Source organism: Solea solea, chromosome 13 (assembly GCF_958295425.1).
Source record: "Solea solea chromosome 13, fSolSol10.1, whole genome shotgun sequence".
Taxonomy (NCBI): Eukaryota; Metazoa; Chordata; class Actinopteri; order Pleuronectiformes; family Soleidae; genus Solea; species Solea solea.
The window spans coordinates 19,245,404-19,257,550 of record NC_081146.1 but is presented as its reverse complement, the minus strand read 5'-3'; the positions used below and the strand labels follow the sequence as shown (position 1 = coordinate 19,257,550).

The following is a 12,147-nucleotide window of genomic DNA, read 5'->3' as shown; positions in this document are numbered from 1 at the left end:
GTTGGAGCATTGTGCGATTGAATCTATGTGGGCACCACAGCCGCAGAGCCACCGATCCTGTAACTAGCAGAGGAAGGATATTACTGGGCAGTATGGAGTGAAACTGCATGACTGGTCCAGAATTCTGAGAAAAACTCTTGCTTAATTTTCCATACCCACAAGAACATCATTATCTGACGTGATAACAACATGGCCATAATGAATCCGGTCAAGGTTTCCATGGCAACTTAGATCCCAACTTGTTCCAGAACAACCCGTTGATCACAATACACTGTGCTAAACTAGTGGGGATTAAAAAAATACCCCTGAAAAGTCCCTGCAAAACAGACAGTAGCTATGGTTACCAATCAATACATTCCTTTCTCCAAAACATCAAACAAGTAAATGAGAGACTGTGACGAAGTCTCTGGGAGAAATTTGGACAAGGTTGGAAAGAATGTGGTATTTCTCTCAGTGCTGCCTTTTTGGGTACACGCTGCCCATAGGCCTAAACCCCATTTGCCCCCAGCTCTATGTGACAGTATAGACATAACTGTAGGCGCTAATGATGCCTAAAGTAGCTTATCACTCCTCCTGTTCTTTTTTTCTGCATTTCACATCTTGTGTCAGCTCACTTGCAGCTGCACAAAGCATTAGGCACCACTTTTATCTCCCTCATTACAAGTGTTTGCCAGCTCCGTATCTGGCCATTCGCACAACTGTTCCCTCTCTCTCTCTCTCACTCTCACACACACACACGCGCACACTGTGGGGCTGCGGTTTCGAGGCAGTTATGACACAATCCAGATTCTCTTAGTTGCCTATAGTAGGGAAATGTGTTTTGCACTGAGCTATTTCCCTCATAAGTCCACATTTTCCTTTCCTTGCAGCTTTGATCCACATGGCATGGAAGGCTTGTGTCAACAGTTTTGTGTTTCAGCTGTAGGACCAAGCGGTGCCCTGAGGTGTCACTCATTGCTCTCTGTCATTACAGGGTCAGCTTCACCACGATGCAGAGTTGTCATTTGCGGCACCATAAAAGAAAAAAAAAAAAAAAACTCCAGCAAACATTATGAGGGCATGGAAATGCACCACGTCCAGGTAAATACACACCAATAAGGAGTGTCACAGGTTTTATGGAGTGTGATTTTTGGCAAGACAAGTTTGAGTGGCAGTTTGACCCAACAAGTTTTGTGGTGGTCTAATTCTGCCGGGCAGCAGTGTGTATGATATTAAAGCACAGTATGTAAGGAGCTGTTTAAATGCAGCGTGTAAAACACATGAAGAGCTTGAAGATTGGTCTCACTACTAAGTCCATTGTTACTAGGCAACCAAAACCTAGGAGCTGCAGAGATGACCAACCTCACTCAATGAATGAATGAATGAATTAAACTAAGATGAAACAAAACAAACACAATGGATTATCAGCTCTACTTTTCCCTCACAGCACACAACAAAGATTTGTGTGCGGAAAAAAACTTCCTCTCCTTCACCAACTGTTTCAGGCGTTTCCTCTGGATGATGGAGGGTATATTTCAGACTGGACAAAAAACAGTTTGACCAACTTCTTTGGCCAAAGCATCAAAAGATGTGTTAAAAGTGACGCCAACACACCCAGAAAAACTGGTAACTGCATCATTCTTGTTTGTGCACGCGACTGACACACGGCTCTTATATAAAATATAAAATATTGTGCGGGCAAAAGACACTGCAAGTAAACCAGGTGAAAAGTGTGATGAAACTTATTAACAGGAGCCCATAAGAAGAGGAGAGAGAAACTGGGAGGCAGACCAAGTTAAAAATGTCCTGCACTTAAAACAAACACGAATAAGTTGTGAACAAGGTTTGAATGACAATGAGAACACAAATTCAGAAATGAATTTGACTAAAATGTACTGCTGTGTGACTTATTATAATGTATTTTTAATCACATTTGAAAAAAAAAGTTTTGTATAAATTATTCTAAAAAGAAGTCTCCCTATAACAAAACCATAAAACTACTTTTAGCTCTGTTTTTAATTATGCTTTTACATTGAAAACAGTAAATATTCATTTCCTTGTCAACCGCAGAAACCAAAACATCAATTAAGTGAAGAAGGTTGTAGTGAGAAGAGAGCTCGTCTTACTGGTAGATGTCTTTACGCAGCACAGTGCGGGTCAGGGGGTTATCAGCCTGTGGAGCCATGCTGAGGGAGCCCATCTTTAATACCAAGGTGTCTTCATGTTTCACATGGGGATCTACGAGGACACGCACATGGACGGGGACACACAGTCACAAAGTCTTAAATAGACTTAAAAGCACTGTCTTACCACTATTAGTCATGACAGCACAACCAGCAGACAAAACAAGACTCCATGAATCTATGACGTCCCCAACAACGAATTTATATTCTGTAGGTTTATATATAACTGTGGTTGGCTCTTCACTGCCTCAAATTTATTTTTTTAGCAAATGTCTCGGCATAATACCACAATAATGCGGTGACTCTGTTATGTCTTGTCAACCATGACAGGGACTTTTCATGCAGGCACCACAGACCTGAAGACTCCAAAACACAGCCTGTGACATAACACTGTCTTATTGTTGTTAAGTGTTACCATGTGTACACAAGTGAACTTTAAAAAGAGACAAGTGAATCTGTGACCTGATGTTGGCTGCTTGTCTTGTACTCCAGGACAGAAGACCCGGATCACACTGGTGTTGATGTACATGAGAGGCAAACAGCGAGAGGTCAGTGTGTGGCTTCTCATTGGCTGGCCTGCTGACTTCCCGCGCTCCCTGTAGCGTCTTGGTACAGTTGCCTGAGAGGACATCAAGTCAAAGGTAATAGATCCATAAGTTGCATTATCATAAGTTTAGTTGTTTATTGTTCAAATAACAAATAAGGACAATTTAGTGTAGTTATTCATACGACACAAGCCCATGCAAACTTTAATTAAACAGTGTGGATTATACCATAACAAATCACAGTGTTCTTTAAAAGGACAAACTTTTTCTACCTGGAGCACCCCTGCTACGGTGGCCAACAAGGGACAAGACAGCACCACATCAAAGGGTTGTGCAGTCAGCAGGATTTCTCTGAGGTACTGAGGTGAGCCATCTGCTAGGGGATCTGTGGTCGCAGCACTACAACGTGTGGGTCGCTCAGACCGTGTTGTGAGTTTGTGACGGACATTTTTGGTGACAGCCTGGGTGTAGGTGATTGACAGGAAGCCATGCTGCTGGTGAGAGCCCTCCAGGACCTTGGCTGCAGTCTGACCGAGGGGGGACGACAAATCACATCAGTGATCAGTATCAACACACTGAGCAATGCCAAAAAAACAAAAAAAACAATCAACTGTTCTCTCTTGTTTTGGTCTGATTTCTTGGATGAGAGTTAAGCGTGGCTGAGGAATGAGTGCAGAGTAGCTGACACATTCTTTTGGACATGGTAACAATTTGCCTTCAGCAATGCTCACTTTAATAATTGTAATCTGGAATCTGGTTTATATTTATCATTATTTCAGCAAAGCTTAACTTGAGAACTCAGGCAAAACAGAAAAAAACAATCTGTGTACAACTCCCAAAAGCCAAGCAAGAACTACCTGCTACAAAGGGTGCTTGAGCAAATGTATTCATATTCAGTGCAGTAATTATATTTAATCCTCATTTCAGCCCAATTACAAAATCAGTTAATGAGGGTAGCCCTCAGTTGAGGCTTAATTATCTTTTGATTTAGCAGAAAATTGAAATCTTCTGATTTGCAAAAGAAATTCAGGAGACGAAAATCACTTAAATGTTCTTCAAAGTTCCAGTTACTGTATGATTGAAAGTAAGTTAAATAGTTTGAGACATTGAGGTAAAACCTGCAAAAACATCCAGTAACAGTGGAATTATTAGCTGTACATAAAGAACTTAACTGAAAAAAGAGAAAACTACTGAATCTATTGAGAGGCATTTTGTAATAATGGGAAATTATTTTAAAATGTTTAAAAAAAGTTGTAATACTACCTGATATTTTTATAGTATTTTCTCAAACATCTCTGAGGATCAAATGTCACTTTTCTATAAAGCCACCGTTAATGGAGGATAAGCAGAATAAATAACACACAACCAAACACAACAACAAAAACAAAGAATTGGATTCTTACAGAAGGGAAAAAGCCAGAGAAATGGCTGAAAGAGTCTTGCTTGCTGACGGGTCGAACCAACACAGTGCGCCTGTTCAGCTTGTCAGTGCAAGAGAGCACCACTCCTCCACAGTTGCCTGAGCTCCGAACACCATCCTCCATACTGGAGGTGAGGAGAGTGAAAACAGATGCAGAAAGGGACAGAAAAGGCAGGAAGACACAGGAAGGTGGGGAAAGGATATCATTGAGAAGAGAAGAAAAAGATAAGGATAAGCATGAAATTAAGAATGATTTTTGGTAAATTAATTAAAGAACAAACTGATTAAACCAAAGACATTGCACCAGCTTGAACCAGTTAAAATACTAAGGAATGGTCTTATACTATGGAGCAATTATAATAACATGATAACAGCTGTTTCATATTTTTAGAATTGTTAACTTGTAATAAAGAGTGTAAAATTGTGTTAAGTGCAAATTTGTAACTGTAATTCAAGTATTTAAATCATTTAAAATGACCTTCCATCTTAATTTGTTTGGTACTAGTATAAGACCATCACCAGAATAAGACTTAATCAACAAGAGAAAGGAGACTAATTTCACAGTCTCCTCCCACACATGCAGCAGGGTCCAAATGTCTGAGACAACCACTTTCCCAATACAGAAAAGCTTTGGATCCCACTGAATATACACCTATACAAACAAGAACGACTGTCACCAGATTTTATTGGCTTGAATACTCAACCAATCAGGACCACTGGACAGACAGGGGAATGGGATTCAATCACAATATTTTCTAGAAAAGAATTTAAGGTGCAGCAAAACACCGCACCAGTTGATGCCCAGAGTTACATCAATAAATATATATTTTTGTTTGTTTTCCTGTCTGTCCAGCATCAGCAGAGATGAGGGACTTTGATTCGCAGCAGCAGAATGACAGAGGCTTATTATAGAGAGTCCCAGTGCTGCTGTGGGACAGGCAAAGCCTCACCACTGCTGTCTCCTTGCACTGTAGAATGAGTCCTTCATAGTGGCCGGAGTGCCAGTCATGCCCTGGCCTGGAGAGACACACAGGGCCAGACTTAAATTGGGCATCTGGCACTACTCACACTGCTGTGGTAGTTTCCTGATAATATCTCTTTAATGGCAACAGTACTTACAAATACATTTAGATAAGTGAACCACAGACTGATATGGACATTTTTATCAAACTGCCAGCAGCCTGGAGGAAACATGCGTAAAATGACATGTTCTTATAAACAAAGATAATGTTATAATGCTCTAAGATAAAGAAATAGAAACGTGTAACAACATCAACAAAATGATCTAGAATGAGATTAAGGGAGGGTGTGATATTAGTTTTTCATATGGGCATCCAAAAGACACACCTGTAAAGCAGAAATAAAAGGACATTAACATAGGGACAGACAAAATGATCACTTTCAATGTGCAATCCTATAGAAACACAACACATACAGTGTATAACATACACACACATCATCATTACACCTGGCAAATCATGTATGACAAAGAACTTTCACACCGAAAATGTTCCAACACCATCTGCGCCATTTCTTCATCACCACCCTCTCACTCTGCGTGTTCACCCCTCATAATTACTCGCCGACAGAGAACTACAAGTTCGGTGAGTGAGGAATTGGCTTAGTTGTGGGCATGCACACACTGTATGTGTGTGTGTGTGTGTGTTCCATGCTTCATTATCGTATGTGTGTGTGTCGGCTCTTTCCGTGAGTGTGTCTATGTGAATATCTCGGTAATCTCCCCACTTGGCTGTGAGAGTGACTAATACACATGGACCCCCCACAGCTCATCATTCCCCTCTTCTCTTGCTCTGCTCCCATCCAGTCACCCTTCGCTCCCAGCCATTTGCAAAACAGCTGGAAGACATCAGCTTCAATTTGTGTAAGATGCTCCTTGGAGTGACTAAGGGTGAACTAACTGTCACCAGCTTCCCTTTCTCTCAGGCACTGGGAAGCATCCCAGCATTTCAGAAGTGGTCAAGAAACACCTTTATAAGTCAAGACTTGCTCAAAATAAGGAGACAAAGTGGTTGGATGAAGATCAGAAATCTCAGAATAACAGGAAACAGCATTTAAATTTTAAAATCCAATCATCGGATCACTCCCTTGCATCTTAATCTTCCTTTAATTTCTTTCCACTGCTCCATTACAGTATTATGTTTTCCTTAAGAATGGCCTTTCTTTCATTTTCCAATGCACCTCCACCCTTTCTTTTTGATACAACCATCCTTCAGCTATATATGTGCCTCCCATATTTGCTTCTCCTATCTAACTTTCCATTCATTTTTCAAAAGTAAGATAGCTTCGAGCCAGATGAAACACTTTCTCTGTCAGGCTTGTTTTTAATCTGACCCACTGCACACAAATAACCTGGGCTGGGTGATGAAATACCTAACAATTATCTGTTCAGAATGATTAATATGGACTCTAACCTCTGTGGACTCTCTTGTATACGTGGATGATACAGATTAGAGTAGGCCACAAGCCCAGAGGTCTTCCACTGTGTCCTAAACAGCCATGACTGTAACCTGGCTCAGATGATGGAGTGTGTCTCGCTGCCAAAACTTTGGTTGGTTAGAAGTGTGTTGAGAACACATTGTTAAATGCACATTAAACTGAAATAACCTAGAAATGGGAAAATTGACCTATTATCTATTTAGGAAGGCATAGAGGTCTACTAAAGAGATTAAGGTTGGCTCTGTCTCAGAAGCAATTGGTCACACACCTGTGAGAGCAGAGTTGCATGATATGACCCACAACACCTTCACACCCTGAAATTGTTTAATTACTGATATTATCCTGGCTTGGGCTGGTACTCCATACTGAATGAAACACATGTGGCCTGACAGACTGTAAATCAGCTGACTACAGTGAAACAGGGAGGTCTGTGAGAAGTTTGCTCGACAGTTGAGTTCAAAGCCAAGGCGACTCCCACTCTGAACTGAACTAAAATTCCTGGAGGACCCAGATAAGGTGATTTAAAAATCTGGCAAATCAGAATCAATTTCTATTATCAAATCAGTGGTCAGACCGTCATCTGCTAATGTTGGGAGTTCGATACAGGGGCAGGGCCCAAAAGGTCCATCTCACTGTCACTGCCTGGCTAAATCAGAGGAGGAGGCACTTATAGGAACAGTTCTATGCAGGCACAGACCTGAAAACACGGGGAAGCACTCACTGGTCCACTGGATGCAACATGGTGGGGTGCTTGATCACTGTTTCATTATCTCCTCAGATTAAGACATGGAGAATTGCCTCCCGCTAAGTGGTCTCTTCCCAACAGAGCAAGACCTCAGGCACGTACACAGTACACACTTGGAGTTGCTTACCCCATCACAGATGTATGTGATCAAGACAAAAAGAAAGAAATACAGGGAGGAAAAAAGGGATTCTGATATTGAAAACGAGGCCACTGTAATCAATGGCAAGAACGTGTGTGTGTGTGAGGGGTTTCACAGTGGTGGGATGTACTTTCATAATTTCAGAACCCAGAGCTAAATTACACCATTTTGACTGGAACTTGACGTGGGGAGAGATTACCATAAGGATGTAGTGGAACATCGCCCAGTGGTTTTCCTTCCCTAACAACGTGTTAATGTTTCTGTGAATTGATTCAGACACCGCAGACTTAGAGAAAATGACTGACTGACTGAACTCCTCTGCTCTATGACTCAGAGTTGGGCCAGCACAGAATCCATTCAATCCGTCCCTCTAGTCTGTTGGTCCATCTGTCTGTTAATCTGTGGTCACCACCACAACAGCTGGCGAGAAAGACGATGACACTGAGGTGATAATCTGAAAACACACCCATATGAGGACCAAGGGGAAACAGACAGTGTTGGTGGTATTGGTGGTAAAAGTGTGTGTGCATGTAGACTTTAGAGAGACTGTGAGAGCAGAAGCATATGGGGGCAGTATGGTCACCGCATGGATATAAAAAGTTGGATTCATCAGCTAGTGCTGTATAATTAGCAGCCACAACAGTGTGGCTGGTATTGTTTGAGCTATGAGCCTTAATGCGTATGCGTGTGTATCATCATAGCAAAATGATGATCCAGTTACACCGACTGTCGTGGGAACTACTGAAGTAATTTGGAAATGTTGGTGTATGTTATTTTCAAAATTAAAACCTTTGGACATGGTGTGCCTTTGACTTTTGTCTTTGTTTAACAGGGATAGTGAATATAGTGGTGGGGGCATATGCAGTATAAGAACAGATTGAGCTGCTGTGGGTCAAATGGGGCATCACAGCATTTTCATTCAATCAAAGTGAGTGTGAGGATAGGTGTGAGTCATTATTATAATTACTACAAAGAGAGCTTAGTGCTGTAGGTCAAGGGTTCTTGTCTATAGCTCAGGTGCAACATCATTACTAAAACCAATCATATATATGACATAAACACATTTAACTTTAACTGATGCAGTAGACGGACTCTACCTGCGTATGTAGTGATCGATGTTGAAGCTGCCAACTTTGCATTTGATCTTTGTGTACACATCTTGGACATCTACAGAGGCACTCAGGTCTTCTAGTTCACTGATGACACAAATTTCTGACAGAGACAAGGGAAAAAACAACAACAGAACATTATGTTTTCTGCATTTTAATATCATGAAGTTTATTCATGATATGTAACTTAAATCTTGGAGTGGAAGGTGTTGTTTGTGTGTGTGTGTGAATTTAATTTCTGTAGGCAAAAACGTGTTCTGTAGCTAATTCTGTCTAGGTCCATCCAGCTACCCTGGAAACCGTGATTTAAGGTGACGGTTACGGTTACAATCTGTGTATACAGAATCATTCTGTGTAAATGCAGGCACACACGCACAAATCAAGAAAATGTAAGTGTGTGTCTCTATGCGCCTTCTGTGCAAACAAACCCACCCACTGCAGACACAGTGAGTAAGTTTTAAAGAACTGATTAACTTTGCATTGAACCAGGCCTGTGAGCTTAACTGATGGTTCTCCCTCATTGTTTCCACTGAGAAAGGCTTGGGAAAAAGAACTTCATGCGTGTCAAACTATGGTTGTTGTACTTTTGCCTTGTGGTGATTCTGAGAAACGCAGAGGTTCCTAATGGCTTATTAATATTGAAACACAAGTCCTGTCAGTTTTTTATTGTGGATACTGTGTGGAAAGAACTCTCCCAAGTTGTTAGATACTCTGAAAGTCGCAGTCTCCAACATGGTGTTGATATTGATGTATGAGTTTTCTAAACCCACCCTTGAAGAGGATTGGAAACCCTTAGTCCCTTCAGCTTAAATGGCTCATCTTGAAAGGAGGAACGAGCACCACTGATTTGTGCTTTTAGCAAAGCCTGTGGAGACTCGTGCTTGAGTTTCTACTTCTAACCTTCCAACACATAATAGCATAACATTACATTACACCCTCAAACTAATAAATCTGGAATGGCTTTTTTTCTAAAAGACAAGAATCTTACTTCCTTTGTGGTGGAAAAACATATTACATCATAGCAGACTGCCTGCATTCATACTTGAACTGTGGCTTACTTATCAAGGAATGCATTTGTGATAAGGGGTATCTATGCATGCATTCATACAATTTTTGACGACATGCTCCGTGTGTTCGAGAGAGAGAGAGGGAGGAAAGAAAATACCCAGTGCTAAGTTCATCTTTTAACTCAGATGGTGCACATTAAGCCAAAATCCAAAGTAATGCCTATTTAGGATGTTGTCAAAGTCAAACCATCTCTGTGAGTTCATCCAAAACATTCCATTTTGACCATTAAAGACCTTAAGCTGGGTGATCTGGATGACATATGCTAAATATTACAGTCGCCAATTGAAGGTAGAACTAGCCTTCCATTTATTTATTTTTCTTTCCCCTATTCCCTCAACTCCTCAGCTGCTTTTCCATCCTGAGTGGTTAATAAGTGAATGAGAAACAAGACAGGGAACGATCACTTTAAGTGCCGATATAGAATGATTATTAAAAGCTGTGAATGACAAGACAAATTTGTATTTAAACACGTCCAGATTTTAAAATAATTTGAAGTACGCTGGTTTTTTTTCTTTCATTGTTTCATATGTGGTTTTGAAAACATCCACACAAACACAACACTGGAATAGGACACTAGAAATCTAATTCATATTTGTTGTATTTACATTTTAAATTAAAGAAAGTATTGTGTCAGTGATGTACCTGTCTTTTTGGCAGTTGGGTCAGGAGCAAACAGTTTGACCGTGACCTTGGGTAACATCCACTGCATCCAAAGGCTGACCTTCCCACTGGTACCACCAATATTGCTGGTTTTCTGCTCCAAAGTCACTGTGTCGGCGAATGGACTGTTGTCAGCAGCGGGCACTGAGTCACCCTAGGAAGCCAAAACAAGATCTGTTTAGTCTAAGTTGGTATGATGCTTACAAACCAGAAGCAGTTTTTTTTAATTCAAATATTTAATATTTCAATTGTTCCAATAACAACTCCAAAAAGAACTTCAGCATTTTAAACAATCACTCACTCACTCAACCAACGAACCAAATTTTAGAAAACATTTAACAAAATCAAATTTAAACAAAGAATGACAGATATTCCAACTTTTCAGATCTTCTGAAAGAATTCCAGGGCTTTAAGAGTGTAGGGTAGTGTCAACTATGTCAGATGATCTGAGGATTTTATACATTTGATTTTATTTGGATCTCCTTTAGCTGAATGCTAATCTTCCAAGAGCCCAGATTTGTAGTTTGGTGTATGTCCTTTTATGTATTGCTTTCTACACAAAAAAAAAAAGGTGTGAATTGTGGGAGTGTGTTACAGTAGTCTAACCTGTTAAGTCAATGTGTTAAGTCAAACAACACTCAAGATTTGTTTGGAAAAACACACATATTTCATTATTTCCTCAACCATGTGTTCTACAAATGCTCGTCTGTGTTTGAAAGTGTCGTCGCATAGCATGTAGCCATAACAAAACCACCCGTGATCAAGCCCTTTGGAGAGTAAATGACATCAGTGTCTGGTGAGCAGAACTCAACTCAGAGCTGAGCAATGTGCGGGGAGAAAGGACTATTGTCTGGGGCTGTCGCTGATGTTCACCCCAATCTAAGCCACCAGCATCCACATGGCCCGCTTTCACTCAAGTGTGCCAGGACACAAACGCCTTGCAGCCTGGGAGAGAATGGGAAGTTAAAACCAAAGATGGGTGGTGAGGTGGAGGCAAGCAGGATGCGGCAGAAGAGGCTGCCTTCTGTGAGCTCTCATCTCATTACTAGGGGTTTGGCGTAGAACTAGGGACATTTTATTATTTCTGTCACTCTCTTCCTGGTAATCTGTTTTCCAAATATATATCTTCCTGGCTGACTCAGACAATATGGCAATTTGCAGCTCCAAGGTTGGAGGATTTCACTTTTTCTGCAGTTTCTCCCACTGCAGTGTGGTAATGATAGATTGTGTCATGGTTATCGAGCCTGGCTGTGGTCGGTGAGGTGGTTATCAACTGTCTCAATTAGAAAGCACACAGCTGCTGGGCTGATTACAGTGTCTTAAAGAGGATCCAGATGAAGGAATGATGTCCTCTCTCCACAATGGGGGAGTGATGAGGGACCTCACACTACTTTGCAAATTTAGTTAATTTGTGTAGATGAAGATGGCTGACAGGATAGCTCAATAAATGGAAACAGTATAAATACATTACACAACTAAGCCAATTCAGAGTCCACTTTAGAGTGTATAAGGAGCCCTGGATATTGATTAGATAAATATAATCAGTGCACAGGCTCTCACATATAGAATATTTAAGTGTTTACAGTATGTGTGATGATCACACTGTGATCAGGGTTTTGTTTCTCTCTCTCTCTCTCTCTCTGGGTGTGTCTGCTGGCTTCTCTCCCTCTCTGATCCATGGATGGTGATAGGACAATTACAACACACCTGCTGCTTATTGGTTCATCTACTCCTGCATTTAAGACTTGCAGCTTCCTGTGTTCAGCGTCAGATCGTTTGTCTGCAACAGTGGTACGCTGATCAGACCATTTAGTACTTAGAACAGTTTTTCCTTGTGCTAAA

The 12,147-nt window shown here is 40.9% G+C and overlaps 1 protein-coding gene across 4 annotated transcripts in view; it reads right to left on the bottom strand.

Moving 5' to 3' along the window:
• LOC131471017 (intermembrane lipid transfer protein VPS13B-like) overlaps positions 1–12,147 on the bottom strand; it is a 309,917-nt gene that overhangs the window by 142,114 nt on the left and 155,656 nt on the right. For 3 of the 4 annotated variants that reach the window (XM_058647213.1, XM_058647215.1, XM_058647214.1), the window contains exons 26-31: positions 10,288–10,459; positions 8,566–8,680; positions 4,111–4,252; positions 2,980–3,234; positions 2,625–2,781; positions 2,106–2,217 (exon numbers count right to left, since the gene is read on the bottom strand). In XM_058647213.1, the coding sequence (XP_058503196.1) occupies positions 2,106–2,217; positions 2,625–2,781; positions 2,980–3,234; positions 4,111–4,252; positions 8,566–8,680; positions 10,288–10,459 (953 nt within the window). Of the gene's footprint in view, positions 1–2,105; positions 2,218–2,624; positions 2,782–2,979; positions 3,235–4,110; positions 4,253–5,077; positions 5,145–8,565; positions 8,681–10,287; positions 10,460–12,147 lie in introns of all 4 variants that reach the window. The other variant, XM_058647216.1, reaches the window with a different exon arrangement.